The sequence below is a fragment of the Melitaea cinxia genome, chromosome 11 (assembly GCF_905220565.1).
Source record: "Melitaea cinxia chromosome 11, ilMelCinx1.1, whole genome shotgun sequence".
NCBI lineage: Eukaryota > Metazoa > Arthropoda > Insecta > Lepidoptera > Nymphalidae > Melitaea > Melitaea cinxia.
In genome coordinates, this window is record NC_059404.1 from 3,389,135 (window position 1) to 3,411,788 (window position 22,654).

General features: G+C 29.6%; 2 protein-coding genes and 1 long non-coding RNA gene across 3 annotated transcripts in view; all 3 read right to left on the reverse strand.

Moving 5' to 3' along the window:
* The window catches only part of LOC123658064, a 518,186-nt gene that overhangs the window by 24,582 nt on the left and 470,950 nt on the right, over window positions 1-22,654 (reverse strand). The window lies entirely within an intron of this gene.
* On the reverse strand, window positions 456-3,063 carry LOC123658076. Its single transcript, XR_006743823.1, has 2 exons — window positions 3,020-3,063; window positions 456-2,860 (listed from the first exon to the last, which is right to left on the reverse strand). It is a non-coding gene; the product is annotated as an uncharacterized LOC123658076 (long non-coding RNA).
* LOC123658067 lies at window positions 6,301-7,034 on the reverse strand. Its single transcript, XM_045593551.1, has 2 exons — window positions 6,775-7,034; window positions 6,301-6,693 (listed from the first exon to the last, which is right to left on the reverse strand). Exons 1-2 carry the CDS (start codon window positions 6,944-6,946, stop codon window positions 6,536-6,538), a joined length of 330 nt encoding a protein of 109 aa, XP_045449507.1. The 5' UTR covers window positions 6,947-7,034; the 3' UTR covers window positions 6,301-6,535.

The window sequence follows — 22,654 nt, forward strand, 5'->3', positions numbered from 1 at the left end:
TACGTACCGAGAAACAAGTTAAGACAGTGATTTTAGAGTAAAGAATTAAACGTTAATGTTTTATTTATTGTTTGTGGATATACATAGGTAATACTATCAAATTATCAAATCTTCTTAAATTACCAAAAAAATAAGTAGATACAGTAGATACTTAGTAATATAATATTTTTTTGATGACAAATCTATACAACTTAGCATAATAAAGGCTGTGTACATAAATTTTAAAATGTATTTCTAAATACAAGGGTATATATACGTATTATGAACATTTTCAAGTTACATCGCAAACGCAAGTTTTTTAAAAGTATTTTATCGTAAAGGTTCATTGATTGTCAAAAATAAAATTGGTGCTCGTTTCATAGTATATTATGTTATTTTTGCGCATGTGTACGTTGTGACTTGTGAGATCGCTCAAGTATATTTTTAATAATAAAGTATAAAATAAAATACGTAAATATGTACAAGCCCTTTATTCGTATTGAGAAACTTAGTTAATAATTTGTTACAATATTCAACATACAAATTAGCAATACATACTATTACTAATATTATAGCTAAAATATAGAAATATTTGCAACTTCATTATTTGTTACCAATAATTACTGCAGACAAAAATCCTTTATACTTAAGCGTTTTAAGGGTTGTAAATAAATTATACCCGGCATACAAGTTACGAATACACTTTAACAGCAGGTAGTCAAGTCAAGGTCATAAGAACCCGGTCATCTCAATTAATAAACTAAAATTTTTAAATTTACATGTCACGAATAGATCACACATGACATATACATGATAGACATGATCCCATAAACTTGTAGTAGATGGTGAAAACCATTACATCAAAAGCCTTTATCCGTTTGACACCGTCATACATCAGATAGATTTAAATGCAAATGTTGCATATTAAATATAAATAAATATCTTATAACATACACAGACAGCAGCAGCAGTACAACAGCTGACTGTTACAGCCATATAAAATATCATTTAAAAGTTATTTTAAAGTGCAAAATAGGGCATGCCATAACATTTTGTTTTTTTTCTTATCATTAGCTTAATTACAAAAAAAAAAAGTCACGTTTTGCTTACTATAGCTATCTATAGAATAGAATAGAATTTTCAAACAATTTTTGGATCAATGAGATGCTCTTCAAGTAAAAAAATCCTAGATAGATCATTGAGTTAAAATATCTCAGACTCAATGTTAGACTGTATAAGACATACAATGCAAATTTAAACTATAATATCTATTCAAAATACTAAAAATAATAACCAATTACTATATTAAACACGAAGCACTGTATTCACAAATCGTAGAATACTTTAATCACTAACATTTAATTATATGAAATTATATTTTAGTGATGTTGACGATTTTATAACCTGAAACGCATGCGAAAATTTATCTAATTCTAAATAAATGCACGTATAACTGCTAGTGTGGGTGTGATTTATTCATATAGTAAAAAAAACGAGTGTGTGAGTCAGCTCCAAAACGAGTGTGTGAGTCAACTCCAAAACGAGTGTGTGAGTCAGCTCCAGAACGCGACTGGAGTTTACTCCTTAACAACGAGTACCGAAATATTTAAAAATACATTTATCACTTTCTTCCAAGAGATGTTGGTGCCACTCTTTCTCTTTCTCTCGGGTCTCAGCGTTGCTGTTTCACACAATTTCACTTTCAATATATTTTTCATACTACGCCATCGTTATATCGTTTAAGGTTGTTATCCATAAAAGACGTTCGCAAATAGGAGGAAGAGGGGTCTTTGATTAGCGTGACGAGATTTGACAAGGTGATTTTATTACATATCTTCAAAGATGAAAAAAAAAACAAAATATTTATCTGTATACCTTTTTTAATCGTGAAGTCATTGACGGTTACCTATGTTTTGTAACGTTATGTTTGTTAGGCGGTAAATGAAAGTGTGACTTAGCGTGACAAAGGAGCGAGGGATCGTGAAAATCTTGCGTGACGTACTTTATGGACGACCCCTAAGGAGTAAATTTCAATCACAAAAAAAATATTGGTTTAGATAGTTTCTTAGATAAACAAACTCATTTGTTAAATTCTTACCAAATAAACTGATGACATAAACTTAAAAAAAAATCATTACCAAAATCTGACACGATCAAGTTTAACTGACACTAAAACAGATACTGCTACACAACTATCTGACAATATTTGTGACTTATTAAAAACTAAACATTGCGAAACTTATGTGTCGCAATAAATTATAAAATTAGACAATCGTGCACATACATTAGACACGTAGTATATAAACTTGTACATAGTCTATTCCCATTAAGAAAATATTGACCACTGTCACTTAGTGTAGCCACGCCCCATGTCTATATACTACGCTTCAGCCTGTAATATCCCACTACTGGGCATAGGCCTCTTTCCCCATTTCTATATAAATCGTAGTAAATTAGAACGCCTTTCGAAGGGAAGGACTGGTCAATTTGAACACAGCCTGGTGGTCAACACTCATTACGAGTATATCACTTAACACGAATAGACATAGTAATACGCTTGATCAAAATCTTCACCAAACATAAAACCTAACTTTGAAATAAAACTAAATTTGATCTTAATCAGATTCTAAAACGAGTGGTTCTCTTAGTGCTCCGAGCAAATGATTAGGGTTGAGATAATATTTCGGGGGATCATGTTCGTGTTCTTCAAAAGTTGATGTAATAACATTATTGGAGTCTGTAAAGACGTAAGCGCGACAATTCTTTAAAGTTGAACAAACCCATCTGCATTTCTTTCGTTTCTCATATTGTTTACGGTACGTGTAGCTACGGAAGAGAAGCATCTCTTTACCCTTTCTAGAAGTTATAACAACTGCCGTATCTGGAAATATAAAAAGTGTCATATTTTAAATTTCACTTCTCGAAGTTTCTCTTGTATATTCATTTTTAGACTATAAGTAGTTCAAGAAGTTTTACAACTTCAAATTTTAATTTCATTAAAAGTTAAAAGAAAAATACCATGGTAAATTACACAGCTTACCAAATGATTCTTGTTCCGAAGATTCCGATCGCACTTTTAAAATCGGCTTGGCATGATCGTGATATTTCGATGCCATTATTATTTCATCCTGATCGTTCAAATATACGAATGCTGAGCAGTTTTTCTTCGACGAACAGTTCCATCTTGTACCATTTCTAGTTTTGTACGCTTTGCGGTATCTATATCCTTCGTACTGTAGAATCGTCTTTCCATTTTTCGTCTCAACGAACACAGCAACGTTATCGTCACCCGAATCAAGATCGTTTTCAATATCTTCGTATTCGTCGTCTGTAACACAAAGGACCATTAAAACCCACTTAGTATTTACAATTTATTTAATATTAGAAGGGATTGTAAAGAAAAAAAAACATCGTTATTTACTAAAATAATATTTTATTCAACAGTTCAAATTTCAAATGTCAATTCCACAAATACGCTGTGTTTAACATCTAAAAAATTAGTACTTATCTATTTTGCAGATTTAAAACGAAACAGCTTTTAACTCCTTAATTAGTATAAACAAAACTAAACCAAATTTTATGAAAATTATGACGATAATATAAAAAAAAATAGCATGCAAATAAAATTAACATAAAAAGTGAAATTATATAATTCTGCCTTGCAGCATTTTGCACAATATCGGCGCGTGGTTGTGCTTATTGACCATTAATATTAGTTCGTATTTATCGGTCACGTGCGCGTATACATCGCATTTCACCTGGCTCGGCTCGTTACAACACCATCTACTGGTTGCACCATTCACACACTCCTCTTTTCTAAACGTATGCCCATCTATTATGAGGAAGGTATTACCCGTCGACAACGTGACTACTGTAACTAAAAAGAAATAATAACGTTAAAATAATTCTGAAAAGCGCAAATTATAATTATAATCTAAGCAAAAGTTTTTAGTCCTACAACAACTTCACTACTAATCTATATGGTATAAAAAGACCAAAGTCGTAAAAAAGTTTATTAAAAATCTTCGCACTACAGACATACAAAGCAAAAAAAGAACATAAATCACATTACATGTTACGCACAACATAAAAGATCCTTTCTCATATATACAAATAAATACAATTGAAGTATCTGTTTGTAATATTAAAATAACAGCTTTTTTCTTAATGCGTGTGGCAATTAATAGTATAATACACGGTACATGCACCAAAATAACATTTTTTACAATTTTTGTGTCTGTCTGTTTGTTCCGGCTAGCTGGACCTATTTTGACGGGACTTTCACTGGCAGATAGCTGATAAAATAAGGCGTAACTTAGGCTACTTTTTATATTAGAAATTTATTTATATTATAACTCTGCAAATAGAACTAAACTTTTTTGTTAAATTCCGCACGTACGAAGTCCTGGGCCCAGCTATTATATATATTAAAATTAATATTCACAGGACTTAATAAAAATAATACTGTTCACCTCTACAACATTGACGATATATCAGTAATTTTTTTTGGTAATTTTGGCAAAAATGTGTAGGAAAATTATCAGTCTGTCTAGTACAATCATAGCTACAGAGAAATATCCTTTTTTAGCAATTTTACAATTAATTAAGTAATTTTACAGTTAAAATTGTAAAAAAATAAAATAATTTCTAAATTTCTAATCATTTCACAGTAACTTGAATTACAAAGTATTTTGTAATTTTACAAAAAAATACAGTAACTCAAATTACTAAGCATTTTCGTAAATCTTCGAAGTCTGTTATTAATATTAAATAAAAAAAAAAACAGTTCCGTAATGCAAATAAGATTTATACTTAAAAATTGTAAAATTATTTCATCTTAGTAGATTTTTTTGTCTTTGAAAATTACTCAAATTGAGTTATAATTTGAATTTGTACATACTGATTAGTAATTTAGCATATTTTTTTACTAAACATAAGCATTTTTTAATTCGTATCATTTATTTTTGTGTTACCCACACATGAGGAATTTCTAAACAATTTTTAATATCATATCAAAAAATCGACCGTTCTAGCGGGGATCGAACCTGCATCTCCGACCGTGTCGGTGCTTTAGCCAGTTAAGCTATGGAACGATGTAACCACTAGATCGAAATTTTTGATATGATGATTTTATATTCGGTCTAAGCGACCGTGGCGCCCGGTCGATTTTTGAAATGATATTAAAAATTGTTTATAAGCATTTTTAGTAAAACAAATGGTAATTTTACAAAAAAAAATACCAGTGTAATAAAGTAATTAATATATAGCGGTTAGTTTTCTTCTTATAAGAAAGCTACAGAATACTCGAAAATTCTACGTACAAATGACGTTCCGATACGAAAAATGTTCAATAATATTATAATTTGTACATAAGAAACGGCTGTTTTAATCTTTCTATCTCTAGTTTTGCCTACTAGAAATAGATTTTCGACATTATTTTTTATAGAGCTTACGTGAAATGCCTATCACTATTAATCTAATTCAGAGATGATAGAATATTGAAAATATGAGCAATCATCGTAATATCACGAAATTTAGTACTTTCCAAACCCTTCGCAAATTATAATTCGTCAGTACGATATTTCGTTGATACAAGATGCCGTTGGCATTGGCTGAATTAATTGGCTGAAATAATGATATAATATATAATATTGCTATATGCTGGTATTCTTTATTTAATGCTGAAATATTTACCATGTTTTATTTTGAAAAATATTGGGAGCTTGATGATTATGTTCGATATATGAGTATACAATACGTCTGTTAGCGTCTAAACGTATTCTCGCCAGACATTTTTCAGTAAGTTTCTTCGTACAGTACCAGTATCTCATGTCCTTGTTTATTTGGCTGAATGTGTAGTCATTGACGAGAATCAAGTTCCTCTTACCGGTCAACGAAGGTATGAACTGATATTGCAGTGCTGTAAAATGTGGTTAAAGAAGTTATTTTTTTTTTTTAAATAACTATAGACACTTATTATGTTAGTAATTTGCTTTAACACGTTAACATTGAAACAGTAGTTTTACACTACTGAAATTTCTTTGGCATTCAAGAAAGAAAGATACACTACACAACACACACACAAACTAACATTTAAAAAAAAGTGCGTGCGTACAAAGTACACATGTCAGAAGTGAAACTTTTTTGGCAAACTAATTTTTAAGTCTCCCAAGTATTTATACAAATCTAAAACTTTAGATTTACGTCCCAGCGCCATCGACAAAAACGTTGCCATTTCATCCGCAAAAATTTTACCCTCATGCGCCTAAAGTTTCACTTCAAAAAATTGGATCGAATTGTAGACAAAGACGAAAAAAAAGATTTTTATAGGAATAGCATATGTATATGCATTTAGGAAATAAATATGAGGTAAATATGTGTTACAGATAGTACAAAACTTTCACTCGAAATAAAGACAAGACCTTCACTTAAGAAATATAATTTTGTTTCTGTAGCTACATCATGCAACTAATTGGGATTAGAACGAATTCATGAACCAAGTATAATAAATTATATTTAATATAAAAATATGTTATATACATATAAGAATATATCCTCAATCTTTTCTTGCATCCTCGTCCTTTAAATGCTTATTTTGCTTTTGTTTCTGCCCCGGTTGTTGACCTGCTCTTTGTTTGCCTAATCGGAACCAATTGATTCCGACTTTAGAAAATTCGCCACTGTCCCACGAAGGATATTTTTTCAGTATCACCTCTGTAAAATATTTTTTTATTGTATAAGCATAAATCTTTTTTTAGTATAATTTTAGCTTAGTTTATTTTTTATTTATCTCACCTTCGCAAATTTTAATTAATTTCAAGTCATTAATTTTATACTTAGTTTTCTTGCCTTCCCAAGTATTATCTGCCGCAAATGATGGTGCGAATATTTTATTGAATACTCTTTCCGTGTACTCTTTAGCGTTTGCTCCTCCAACTTGATTAACAATTCTAACCTGAGAAAACATTCATTTTTCGAATAAAACTTTAAAGTAAAAATAAGTAGTCCTATTACTTATATGAACTTACGAATTCTCGACGATAATCCTCCAATATTAACAGTTGTGTTTCGAAGGCAGACACTTCTTCCCTAGATTTCAGTGGCAGATCATTTTTTACTTTTAATGCTATTTCACTGGTTGTCTCGCAAGGATTTGCATCACTGTTGACTATTACTCGTTTCTTTAGATCTTTTATTTCCAGCATCAATGTGCCCAGAAGTTTGAAACACGAATTTAGCTTTTCTGTAATCAAGAAAACTATTAACACTACTACACAATAACTTTATTGTTTTAAGTGTTGCTATTCCAATTTATGTGATTCTATGAAATACCAAGAGTATAATGATTATTCAAATGAATTGTTGAGATGGTTCGCTGATGAATGCAATAAATTATAGGGATCTTATTCAATTTTTGAATTCACCGTAAGTTTGAATTATATTATATGTATACAAGTATGAATATAAATAAGTTTTATAGGAAATTTGTGAAAATTAAGTATTTATTTAACAAAGAAATTATTTCTTTCATACAGTTATGCCCTCATTATATGAGCTATCTTATAGAGATTTGCATACAAATAATAACACATTATATTTTAAATAGACCTTTAATAATTTACAAAATATGATTTTTCAACGACAGTAGTATGACATCATATTAAGTTTATAGTGTTCACTGGTTCTTTCTACCAATTAACTACTTTATTTTGTATAAATTTAATATATTTTCCATTCATTGTTCTCTTAAAACTGGGAAGCGGATGAGTATGGTCATTAAAGGTATCAATGATCCTGAAATTTTCATCTGCGGTAACATATTTTTGCAACGTTTCGCTTCTCTATCCGTACAAAGCCATGATGAAACACAGGCTTTTTTTACTATTGCGTGATATGGTCGAACGCCTAAATGTGTACCCATCGTACATAATTCCGGTAATAAAGAGCACTATTTCCGGTCACTAAATGAATCAAAAAGTTTTTACAAAAACACAAATATGACATATATGTGTGTGTGTGTGTGTGTGTGTGTGCGTGTGTATTAAATAGATAATTTATTGCATTCCTTAAAAAATTGATAACTCTTTTTTATATCTTTATTTTTATGACAAAGGTTAACAAAAAATATATATAATAGACATATAATCGCACCTTCGTTTAGTGTAGACGTTATGTAATCATAAAGCTTTATTATTGAACACTATATAATATATTTTATTAAATAGATAATACTTGAATATCCTCCTTATTCTATATGAAAATCTAATCAAAAGAAATCAATATGATCAATAAGAACAACCCAAAAAAAATAATTGTTTCCTACCAAACGAAAAAAAAAACGAAAAGGCAAAAATTTTCGCAAAAATTAGAAGTCAAAATCATTATCAAATGAACATTTTTTTTTAATAAAAGTAGGTTGGCCAACAAGCGTACGGCTCACCTGATTGATGGTAAGTGATTAGCGTAGCTTATAGACGTCTGCAACACCAGAAGCATCGCAAGTGCGTTCACCTGGAGCTCTGGTCACCTTACTCACCAACAGGAACACAACACTCCCTCCTGACATTTCCTGCTGTGCCCTATGTCGACGAAAACTTATTAGAGATAACTAGCTGACCTGGCAAACTTCGTATCGCCTTATTTTTTTTTTTCTTAAATATAATAATTACATATATCAAAACAAAATATACCCTATCTTTCAAGTTGGATCAAACTGCACACGGTGTGCAAATTTGATTAAAATCGGTTAAGTAGTTTAAGAGTTCATCGCGGACAAACATTGTGACACGAGATTTATATATATTAAGATTTAAAAACTGCTTGTCATATCTCGAACAAATTAAATTGGGACCACATGACATGCACCAGCTTTCTAATAAAAAAAGACAAAATCGGTATAATTATCCAGTAAAAAGTTACGAACACAAAATAAAATATACAGTCACACAAACACAATACACATAAATACTGTCGAATTGAGAAGTTCCTTCTGTTTTTGACGTCTGTTAATAAAAACAATTCACCTACCGTCATAACATTTTAACTTTTAGTTCATCGGTCACGTGGATAATAATAATAATAATAATATTCTTTATTGCACACCAATAAAAGATACAAAACAAAAGTAGTGTAATTAGAGGAAGATGTACAAAGGCGGTCTTATCGCTAAAAGAGCGATTTCTTCCAGACAACCTTTGGGTATAGGACAGCGCATAGAAAGGCGGTTAGGAAGTGTACAAATAATTGTTATAGAAATAAGAATACATCACAATAGATGTGGATGAGTTTGTTACAACGATTAGACCCTCTATTTGGGCATTTAAATGAATTTATGTTGTACTTATTTCGATTCCAATGATGTTTGAGCACTGTACGTGTAATTATCATACATTAGAATTTCTTTATCAAACTTTGTACATATCGTTAAAGTTGAAATGAAATCAATTGCGAAAAAAAACACGTTATTTTATATATTATGTATCAATTATAAGTTTTTATTAAGAATTTTGTTTTTTTAGGAAACTTCAAACCGAAAACTCATTTAGTTAAAATCAAAGTTCTTTGATTGTTATAATAAAAGAACAATAGTTTTCAATTAATTTAACATAAATATATATATATATATATATATATATATATATATATATTTACTAATAATGTTTTAAGTAATTATTATTAAGTATCGTCTGCAACAGACGTACTAAGGCCAATGAATGAAAAGAAAAGAAAATCTATTAAAAGGAAATTATTTAATTATTTTAAAGTAAATTTGAAGTACACCACTTAAAATTTTATTTAAAAAAAATTATCATTGCCTGTAAAAGGCTACTACAATAGTACACGTAATGATTATAGAATATTAACATATTATTTTAAATTAACATTTAAAAATTTACAAAATAGTAAATCAGTCATTGATGTTAATAGGAACATATCACAAAAATATAATTTGCGCCGAATAATTACATATTTAATTGTAATTTGTAACATCTTTAATCGTAATTTCTTTGGAATCATAAGATTAAATTACTGTAATCACCCCGTCACAACCAGTACGTAAACACAATATCATACATACCTCTGGATAATCGATTTCTGTATAAATTAATTCTTTGTACATCAGTCTACACGCTTATAAATCAAAGAAACCGAATATCCTAAGGATCATGATAATACACTTTAAACTGGCGTTTCAGATCATTAAAGAAGATAGAAAATATTGGGATCGTCATTGTTTTAATCAGATAAATGCGATTGTTTAAATACAAAGTCCAAGATATCACAATCTCTTAGACATGTAAATGTATTCAATTCCATTATCTAAAAATATAAATATATACGCATAACGTTAATATAACATGAATAACATTTCGAACTTTTATCCGCTGACTGTAAATGGAAAGAAAATAATTATAGTTTTCGTTTATAGGTACGTCGTCACTTAGAAAGAGTTGTCCGATTTCAGAAATACTCGAAATTTTCGTTTCAACTAAATCTATAATATAATTTGTAGATATTCTTAATATAATTTGTACACATAACGTATTAAAGCTTAATTAAAACAAGACGTGAAAATTTTTTTGTCAATTAAATAGCCATAGAGTACAGACCATCTGAAGTTATTTCGTAAATCGGAGGGTCGTGAGAGTGTTCATGGGAAATACAGACGAGCTCGTAGTCATCGTTGACGTGTAAACTAACGTTGCATTTCCACCTGATCCTGCCGGAGCAGTACCATCTTTCTCCACCTGACATCGGAGAGGGATTCGTGAAGGCATAACCGTTGAGCATTAGTAATGTTGCTCCGTCGACCGCTGTTACTACTTTCACTGTAATTGATAAAATCGTTTGAGTCATGTTTAGTTGCAGGTTTTTTAGTTACCTTTTAAACATGAATATAGCGTTTAATATGTTGACACATTGAATTGTTGTTTGATATCATAATGATATCAAAGTGATGTCATTAATTGAATTGATAAAACTGTAAATCATTGTGATTTTAATTTATCTATAATTGATCCACAATTGTCCATCAATATAACAACAATAACATAAACTTTGCATACAAGATAAAAGATGTATTGTTAAAATATTGTTATATAAATAGAAAGGATGTAAACAATTTTTATACCACTATATAGTGGCAAGCGGACAGCTTATTTAATAACAGGAGCATCAAACACAGGTTTCCAAAACAATAATATTTATTTGATAGCCAAGCTCGAGCCTACACGGAAGCTTTGTCAAATTTTAGTTTCTGTGTTAACTCGAGGTAACTTTGTAAAATTTATGTAGGATTTGAAATAAAAGATCTATATGCATAACAATAAGTATATTAAAATATTGATTATAGATAATTTTATGATTGAATAGAACTAATGTAATAATTTCGTATAAACCTTATACACCCGTTCAATGTCACAGCAGCCGGGCAACTAATATATAATATAGGTTATTCCCCTTTAAAAGGTTACTCAGTAACAAAAAAATTTCAAACTGCGTAAGTACAAATGGTAATATATTTAATCATATAGACCTAGTTATATAATGTAGTCATGTAAGAATTGATTCGAATACTCGTAGTTGGATAAGCGTGCACTGGCTTGCACTGTTCGCATTAAAAGTGCACTAAAGTACTCATTCAATACACACTAACTATACATGTAGGTATCATTTATTATATTGCTAAGTCTATTAGTTATAGCTAGTTATCAAACATGGATTTACGCATCTTATCATTTTTAACGAGTAAAATATCTTAAAATATTACTTACTTATATATGATCTCAAAATAAACGAAATCTTTCTATTAAAATGCGAAATATGGCAGTATCTTACAACCATAGTATATATTATTAAATATAATATTTCTTAGCTCTAAACTTATTACATACCGTGCATATATTGTCGAACATTTAAGAAACGCAGAACTATAACAACTGCTTCTAAAAAGTGACTAAATACTTATTTAACTTATATTTTTTAAATAATAAATTATAGAATTATTTCTTAATTTAATCATCATTACAGTGAAATTTTAAAAGTTATGATCACAAAATTGGTAAATAATAAAATTGGTACATACATGTTACATGGTTAAAATTAGGAAAACAAATTTAAGCACACCAGTGTGTCAAAAATCAGGGTAAGCGAACCTTTATGCATCAACGTACCATTTTTACTAAAGAAATGTTTATTAAGGTCATAGACGTGACATCAAATAGTTTTGAAGTTGTTGCCTCTTTTTAAATACCTACTTCAAACTTTTTTCTTAGTGCTGAATTTCGTGATTATGGACGTGATCAAAATATTGTATTGCGTGCCATCAATGGCACGCTTGCCAAATGTTCGCTAACCCTCTCATAAACAATTATTTATAAACACACACAAAATAATTTATTTACTAAAACTAGTAAAAATTTTTTTGTGCTGATTTTGTGACAAAATTTTACTTAAGCTAATACGCATATAAATCTTTAACTTATAGAGTTCTTGACCATCATTGCTACGGAGTCATGAAAAATATGTGTTTCGGTTTAGACTGCTCATCTGGTCTCTTGTGGTTATGCTCGCCCTTAGCCAACACCAAGTTAAGATTAGGGTCAGTTGTTAGGGTTGACGTGCATTCATCTGTTTTGCTAGCTACGCATTTCCAGACTACACCTTTTTTAGACCTTGACCGTCTGGTGAACGAAAATCCTTTGTAGAGAAGGACATATCTTCCCTTTTTCGAACCTTTTACTAATATTGGACCTGAAACGTCGATATTGTTTAGATATAATTATTTTAATCCACAATTCTTTTATCAGCCTAATTTATATACAAATAGAAATTCATAAGAAAAAAAATTAAAATTGCTTTTTATCGTGTATTTCATGTTTTTAGATTGGATCATTATTATCATTAATATTTGCATTAAATGGATTTATATTTGCATGCGAAAGGCAATGAATAAAGTAACATTACTTTTATTACATACTTTTGCTACATCTGCTAAATCTATTATTACGATATTGGTTGGTTATCTAGTATTGTATTGCATCATGGTCATATAGTAATTTCATTTAATCTATATCACATTATGTTAATCGAAACTTTCGTTACAACATAAAATAAAAAACAGTTTTTCTAAAAATATTTTATTAATATCAACATCTTATCTCATCTAATTGTAACATCTCATCAAAAAAAAAATACAATTAATATGATAAAGCTCACAATATGATAAGTATATTGTATTATTATAAAATCAATTCAAAATTATAACAAACAGGGTTGAATATTTTATTTATAACAATATACGGTCAATTATATTTTATCGAGAACTGATCTTATATATTTCTTTAGATAGTCATCTAAGAGCGAGTGGCTCGACACGCCAATCCAAAATAATGGAATACGTTAGTCAAATGACATCCAGTTTATTCTTAATTATTAATTATTTATATATATAAAGTTAAGTTCCAATTAAATTTCAAACCAAGTGACGAGATTTTGTTAACTGTATCTACTCATCAATTGTGATACTAAACAACTACTTGTAAAAAATATAAACTCAACGACGTCAAGATGGACTATCTACAGAAAAATCAAGCTTGCCTTTCTTAAGAGGAAAGGATACCGGCTCTTTCTCCATACAAACGTTGTCGACTCTTTTTTCCCTGGATAATGGCCACTAGATCAAATATTTTCGTAACATAAAACCTTTAACTGCCGTGACCATGCCTATGTCTAGGTTTTTTTCGTATTCTTATTATCATAGAGAGTACTAGTCTTCAAAAACTACAAATATTGCCTAATTTTTTATACATTTTCAGACACTCATTAAAAAAAATATATATACAATATACATATACAAAAAAAAAAAAAACGAGAACAGAGGCATAGCTGAAGGTTTTTGTAGTTACATACAAACAAAAATAAAAAAAATTGGCATGTTTTGGGGAGAAACTAGTCGACTTTGAAATGCTTTTTTGGTTAATAATTATCTACCTAAAATGGTCTTGTCCCTTTCTTGCCTCGGGGCAAGAGACGTCATAACAGCGAGACAGGAACTTTTTATTCAAATACCTATTTTTCAAATCTCTCAGATACCCTTTCCTCTTAAGTAGCCGTACTTACGTAAATAAATTTATCTGCTTATCGATTACTTTATTGCATAAATTCCAAGAGCCAATTTAGATAATACTCGTAGAAATCATAAAGCTAATTTTATATTAGAATACTTTGTATGAACACTAGGGATAGTTTATAGTAAATTAATTTTTAGTATTATACAACGAAAAGGAGAAAGAACTGACTTCAAGTTTATTTCTTTTTTATCTCTACGGTGACAAAATCGAAGCGTATGGATCTGCAATACCAGGACCATTACAAAAGCACGTCCGACCCAAGTTTCAACAGTACGTCGTGAACTGTCACGTTGATAAACCTATACCAAACCTTTAAGATTCTAATAATCTGACTCTAGAAGTACGACTAACATAGTATAATCATCTGAATAATGATCGGTGAAAACACACCTAAATATTAAGATATTAGGTTACAGGAGACTAAAAAATATTATTTATAAAATCTGACATAATCTCCTGCTTTATTTACATAGAATATTGGTTGCTCGTGGCTGTGGCTTATATTAGTATCAAAAATATTCCCGTCTTTAGCAACGAATATCTGCGCGGAACACTTCTTCGAACAACGGGACGAACAAGTGTATATTTCTCCTTTTTTACTGGAGCTGCTTCTAGCATAAGTATAATTTTTATACATCAACACCATCGTTCCCTTTTTAGAAGAAATGAACTTTGCTTCTGAAATAGTGATTGAAGACAAATTAAATAATTAAAATAGATTTGTTATTCAAATACATACAAGTGGCTCATTCATTGTTTAAATTTTTTGGCTTGTTTAGAATTTTCATTTAAATCATGGACATATTATTAATAAGGAAGTAAACACCCGGTGACCAGATGTCGATCGATTTTTGTACGTACCAAATCGTAACTAGCAAATGATGCTATGCTATATATCTAACATGGTAGAAAACACTCAAATAAATAATTTATTATTAAAAAAAAAAAAAACAATTTTAGTCCATCATTCATCTAATTACTCTAACATATTCACCAATTTCATTAACATAGAACACAGGCGGTTCATGATTGTGCTCCGAATTGATAACATCCAAAACACCATCATATGACAATAAAACTTGCGCCTTGCAGTTTCTTGAACAACGCGAAGAGCAATTCCACAATACCCCGTTCTTACTTCCATTGTGTCTGGCGAAAGGATATTTTTCATAGATCAACAACTTTTTACCTCTTCTCGAATTTATGAAATGTATTTCTGTGAAATAGAATAATGAAAATTATTACAGTTCTTTTGTTTTAAAATGATTTCCAAAAAAGGAGCAGGTTCTCAATTGGATTGTATTTTGTTTATGTAAGTTACCTCAGAATTTTTTGACTGGGTGAACCGATTTAGATGTTTTTTTTTTTTAAATAAATACGTGATGCGTGTGGTAAAATTTAATTGAGATCTGACAAGTACTTTTCGAGCTGTATCTAATAATTGCGTATTTACATGAATATATTTTTTCGTCGGCCTCCGTTGTACCGCATAATTTTTCACCGAGTAGGTATACCGATTTTTATTGAAATCTGTTAACTGCTTTCTGAGTAATCTTTGATAAGGGATATTTATTTGACTTTTTTTTCGTGTACCTACTTTGTATTACCTACTTGTCGATGCAACTGAAGTCTGTTTTTTTTTTCGTTTGCGAGGAAACACGATTATACCTTAACACATACCTAGTCAGTACTTAAGCTATGAACAATATATTATTGTAGATCACGACTGAAAACAGTCAGTGAATCACTCATTTCTCACTTCGAATCTATAGTTATTCATTTACAATAACCACTTTTAACTATATTGAATAAGTTATCACACTAATCGCTAATACACCACATATCGAGTATCAACGTTAGCCGCACAATGATTAAACAATAACTGCCTCTTCACTTACAAATTATTATATTTATAGGACAACAATCCCGCCAATAGATTACAAAGATGGCGAATGACCAATGAGAAAATTAGTATTAACTATTCGGAAGACGGTGTCGCCATCGTTACGCTGTTCAGGTACTTCAAACAATAATAATTACAGTAAGAACACTAGATACAATCTTATAAAATTACAATCAATAGAATCTTATAAAATTATTAGAAGCATAAATTTGAATGATAACAGTATTTATTGGGTAACTACCCTGCAAAACAAATAATAAAGATGGCGAATGACTAATCTTTAATGAATATTAAATATTCGGAAGATGGTGTCGACATCTTTGTACTGTTCCGGTATTAAACAATTAAACAATAAGAGTATCTAATATCGATACAAAATCCAATATTGTAATATTTGTTAGAATAACAAAATTTCAAATGCTAACATTATGTGCACTATAAATATTTACCATATGTAGGTGGAAAAGGATCCTTCTATCGTACTACGAGTACTTAAAGTTTTACTTTCCAAAATTACTATTGCTGCCCTAATTTAGAGAAACTGCACTAAATAGTTTTTCACACATCCTGAATTTGGAACTTATTTTCTAGTCACTTCAGTACAGCTTATGTGATAATAATGGTAAGTGAAATTAACTAAAACAGTTCACAGATTTACTATTGTTTGTTGAATTCAAAACTTGATACAGTAATTTCTTTACAGTTTTAGTTAGCAACGGTGGACTTGTCTTTAGAATCTCTCTAGATCTCCCAATCAGATTTGGCAACACGTGCTAGTGATAACAAATATTAAAATAAAAACTAACACGTGCAAACGTAACAGTTATGTAGATAACAAGGTACTTGAAAGTAAGGAGCTAATTAAATATTATTTATAACATCATATAATATCTATTACATCCGAAACACAAGTACTCAAACACATATAAGTATACTCGTATATACATTGTACACAACAGGAACCAGACTATGTCATTTTAATTGTTTTGTTTGTTGAAATTAATTATAATTTAATTTCAAATTAATCTACAAAATTAGTGTCACTTTCTCTATTAATACAGTTGATTATAAAATTATGTAAAATTAGTTTGATCAACAATCTAATTGCACATTTTATATAAATATTGTACAATGAAATTGTCACATAATTCACGATGGAGGTGGTATCAATACATAACGACAATTAAAAAACCTCAACTGATAGTACTTTGTTGTCACAAATTATAAACATATAAATTGAAATACAATATCTAACAAATAAATTGAGACATTTGTTAATGAAAAGGAGGTGTATTATTTCCGAATTTTTTTTTTTTTTTTTTGATTCTTCGTCAGAAAAAGAAAACGTTACTATTAGTAACCGTGAAAATATCTAAAACATCCAAGGCACAATCCTGGAAAGCCTGGACAATCAGGACAGCCGTACAAAACGGTGATTCTTCTTTTTGTTGTGCTGTAACACACTCTACACCTTTTTCTTAACGTCCTTCCGTCTTTCTTACGTAAGTGCATAGGAAGGTGTATCTTTTTCTTCACTGAAACAGAGAAAATTCTGGAAAATCTAGAAATCTGGTTGATGTTTATATACCTCTTTGAACTTAACAGAGTAATTGTAATATTGCACGATTTTACAGGTTTACAATATTGCAGGACGATTATTTCTTTTTTTTAAATATAAGAAGAACATTTACCAAAATACCTATATGAAATGGCAAATGAAAAATTTTGTTACAAGACACGCAAAAAATATCTGATACGCATTTCGCGGATTCGCGGACCGCAAAGAATCGGTTTGGAGATTGTCACCAATACCGACCCATTGTACTTTTTGTAAGATATAGCAACTTTAATATAAATAACTAATTCAATATTCAGTCGTTGTTTGTTTGGTCCTTATGCGGATCGAGATAGATGCCAACTTGTGTAAATATATGAATGGCTTGATATTTCGAGCAATCGTCGTGTCCTTTATTGATTGAATCTTATAAATCAAGAAATCAACGAAAAGTAAAACCATCGCCTAAAAACAAATTAACAATAAAATTTATTGACATTCGAAAACATACCCTGATGTAAAACAACCCTTTTTACATAAATTAAACATATATCAGTGACATTTCAAGTCTCAATGCATTAATTTAATCTTCAGGCAAATTAATAACGGGTGGAGGATGGTTGTGATGAGTATTTAACTTGATAACTATGTTTGGTTTCATTGATTCGTCAGTCGTCAGATTAGCCTTACAACCTTTTTTCTGGTGACTTGAACATGTCCAATACGTTCCTCCTTTCTTTAAATTTCTCACTGAGTACGTATAACCCTTATACAAAAGTAGACCGTGAGAATTTTTAGAACGTTTTCTCGAAGGAATCATTATGATATCTGAAAATATTAAAGCACGTATGTACTAATTAAAGAAAACAAAACGTACGCAGTATCGTTATAGAAAATGTCAATTTTCATTAAAAAGAATCGTAAGAATGAGACTTGAAAAAAATCGCTCTGTTGTGCAAAGAACAAATTGACGGTTATTGTATCAGAATACAAGTAATTAACTCACCGTGTGCATTTGTACATAAAAGTGAAACACTTACTGGGAATTAATTAAAAGACATTCGTAAAGATACTGAAAAATTTATTATCATTATCACAGCTTTTTTAAATACAAACGTACAATTTTACGTAATCCTTTGTTTTGTATCATTTCGATTTCTTGCTAGACTTATTTAGATTATTGTCCGTGTTAACAACTTACTGATAAAGTATAGTAAAAACTATTATTTAATTCCTAATTAAAGTTTTATAACATTAAAGAGGACAATATAAAAGTTATATTTTAAGGACAACTACTAAGAGTTCAGAATTCAAAGATTTGAAAACAATAAAACAATAAAACGTGTTATTGAAAACAATTATATATATTAATTATTGTATATGATGAATAAATAGTAATAAATAATTGTAATACCATACAGAATTTGAATTGCTTATATAATGCTGAAATGCTGATTCTATAATAATTTACTATTGTAAATTGCAAAACTTGCAAGTATTATATAGCTTCCTTTGATGGCTTCATATAAGATAAATTGTTATAATGAGATATTTAAGTATATGGTAACTTAACCTACCTAACACAAACTACTTTTCACTTTAATGGCTGTTCAGAATTTGTTGTTGATGAAATATCTATAGATATATATTATAATACAATATTATCAAAGCACATAGTCGATAACAACAAGATGTTTTTTAAAATAATTAAAGTAAGAGAGACAACAAATTACAAATTATCATCGAATTCAACCATGACATGTTACTTATACCAATGTCAGGAGGCTTCACGGCAAAGTAACATGTAATTAAACACGATCATAAATCTATATGATCCTTTTTATATATTCCAAGTACTTTCTAAATAAAGATCTGATTTATTAATCTGCACGATGAATGAGCTTTTCTTGAATATCGAAATTCGGGAGTTATGTATTTGTTCATATTTTTTTTTTGCTTATTCCTGCTGCAACATTCTAAGAAGTTTTTTTTTTGCTTATTCCTGCTGCAACATTCTAACAAGTGTTGATGATTCTAATCAAATGATAAAGCCAGCGTAAGTTTCACAAAATCTTCACTATTCATAATATACGATTTCTGGAGCTACATACGTTGACTAGGGTGGTTGACGTTGAGTTAGGGCACATTGGGAATACCAGAAATATAGAAGATCACAGCAAAATAATGCTGCTTTCAAGCAGTGTTATGTTCCCGTGGTGAGTAAGATGACCAGAACACATGGGGGATTGAGCTTTGGATCGGCCACGCGCTTGCTATGCTTCTGGCGTTACAGGTGTCTATAGGCTGCGGTAATAGCTTACTATCAGGTGAGCAGAATGCTTGTTTGCCGACCTAGTTGTATAAAAAAAACAACATTTTCAAAAGCTCCTCTGATTTTCTGGACTCTATTAATTGGTATCTACGAAATAATTATATGCAAGAGCGCAATATAACCGTCTCCACTAACTTATAGCTACTAATACAATAGTAGACTGCACTGAATACAATAGTGAGGTATCAATTTACTTGTCTGCAAATTCTACAAAATACGCATCATTTAGAAGTTTTTGAAATGATTAATCTAGTCTTGTACAGTTTTACATACATTTTTACTCTTAATAATAATGTGATACATACTATAAAATGTAGTCCTATTTTTATTATTAACTAGACATGCAAGTATAATACTGGCAGTTGTCATGGACTCAAATAGGACGCTACATTTTCTTTAGGAAATTTCAATTTACTATTTTTACAGTTAGTTTCTACATCATAAAAATTTTCTTCAAGAGTAATACTTGTATCCTTACTGTGTATTTTTCCTAAGAGATTCTTAAAGCACATATTATGTTCATACATTTTTTGTTTGTAATGATAATTTACTTACATAATAGTAAAAATTGGAATATAGTTGATTTACAATCTGGGCTGTGAACATGTACTTACTACATAATTAATTTAAATGTAATAAAAAAAATAATGATTTAATACACCAGATATGTTTTCATAATTTGATTGTTTGTAAATACTTTTTGATAGTATTTAATAGATTAAAAAAAATTAATCAGAGTATTTTTCCTTACAACTTATTACTATTCATTGTATACATTTCATTGTTTTGAAATACTTAACTAGGTGTAACATCTTACACAAAAATACATAATTTAATTGATTTAAGGATTAAATTGATTGTGACGATTAAAAAGAACAACATAACAATTACGTTTCACTTAATTGGATTTTTTTTAAAATATTATGTAATGAAATTTCACTTACCCGATCACTGTCTGGTAAAGTTGATTATCAAACTTACCTATAACAAAGACGTAAAATTTATTATTTATATTATAGGTGACAAATTACTTTCATACTCTATTTATTATATATTTATTATATATATTTTTATTTTATTGAGAAAATTATGTTGACATATTTAAGTTATTATATGAATATAAATGTCTACAATTATGTATAATCTTTTATCTTTTGTGACTATGATAATTCTTATATGTAGAATATGGAAGTCTTTGTAAACTATTTTCAGCTAAATTATACTGCTTTCAAGCAGGGTTGTGTTCCTGTTAGTGAGTAAGTTGACCATAGCTTCTGGGGACCATTGGGGATGGGGTCAGCTGCTTCTGATGTTCTGTTCGTACCTACCAGCACATTAGCCACAAGCCAGTCATGTGACCATTGCGCCAACGCGTCGTCGCAATGAATATTGCGAAGTAGGATATAACAAACCAATAGAATGACTTTTAACCAAAAAATTTTTAGATTATTCAACATACTAATTAAGTTCAATGTTAGTTTTGTCAATAAACTTCTTGAATTCTATAATACTAACTTTTTAGAAAGCACATTACTATAATTTATTAAAAGTTGTTGTTATGTATATTAACTAAGGCATATCAATATAATATCCGAAATATTAAATGTTGGAAGTACCTGAATTCCATGTTCACGTCCTTCCCGCCATTATACCGATCATAACAAACACACACACTTTAGGATCACACTGCACTTCAAAAACATATACTTAACATTTAGAACAATATAATCAAGAAAAAAAAACTAAAACTTTGTTTAAATGAGAAATATATGTAAAATTATTAACATTTCGAATAATTCAAAATACCAATTACAAAACTTTACAGTAATCTAATACTGTTACACCATAATTGTATACAGTTTTTTTAGCAAAACCACTTAATTTATATTAAAAATTATAGTATTATAAGTTTTTAGTATAAAAATAAACAATGTATATTTTTAGGTTATTTACAAGCATTAAGAAACGTCAACGAAATGGTGATGTGCGCGTTAATTCGTTACGTACCTTGTGAGTCACTTTACGGTTATTGCCACATATACATTTTGTGATAAAATAATTTATATCTTACTTTATTATTTATTTATGTATTTCAACCCCCGACGCAAAAAGAGGAGTGTTAGTAAGTTTATCGTGTCTGTGTATCTGTGTATCTGTCTGTGATTGAACCGATTTTTGTTTAGTTTTTTTTTTTTTTGGTTCATAGATAATTTTACCCCGAGTATTCTTAGCCATGTCTCATGAAAATCTGTTTAGCCGTTTAAACATAATCAGCACTTTTCTAGTTAATTAGGGGATCTGACTACCTTCTATATGTCTTATAGATTCAAAATTTAGTAAAAAATTAAAACTAATATGATATCTACCTAGTACTTACCTAAGTTACAAACTTAACTAACTAATCACAATATATACTTTTCTAATATTTACACCTACTTTAAAAAGGACAAAACAAAGTAAAATTAAAAATTTTAAAACCCCTCGACACCAAAAATAAACTCTAAAACCTAACAAATAATATTCTAAATCTATTATAATTATTATCGTCAAATATATTATGTAAGTTCTAATATTTTTATTTCCCAAGTATCGTCGCGTCGAGGGATTGCTAAGTGAGAAAAACAGGTGTAGTCGTAAATTGCAACGACCCTCGCGCCACGTATGTCCGCACAGCGAGCTCGCCGTGCATACGATCGCTCGTAACTAAATGTAATTTGTAATAATTAATAAGCTGTTGTTAAAAAAAAATACTT

What these genes read in the sequence shown, in the direction of transcription:
- LOC123658067 (XM_045593551.1), bottom strand. Translation starts at nt 6,946, where the DNA reads ATGTTTTCTCAGGTTAGAATTGTTAATCAAGTTGGAGGAGCAAACGCT. An exon ending in ATTAATTAAAATTTGCGAAG is followed by an intron (nt 6,694 to 6,774) that starts GTGAGATAAATA and finishes AATATTTTACAG; the next exon opens with AGGTGATACTGAAAAAATAT.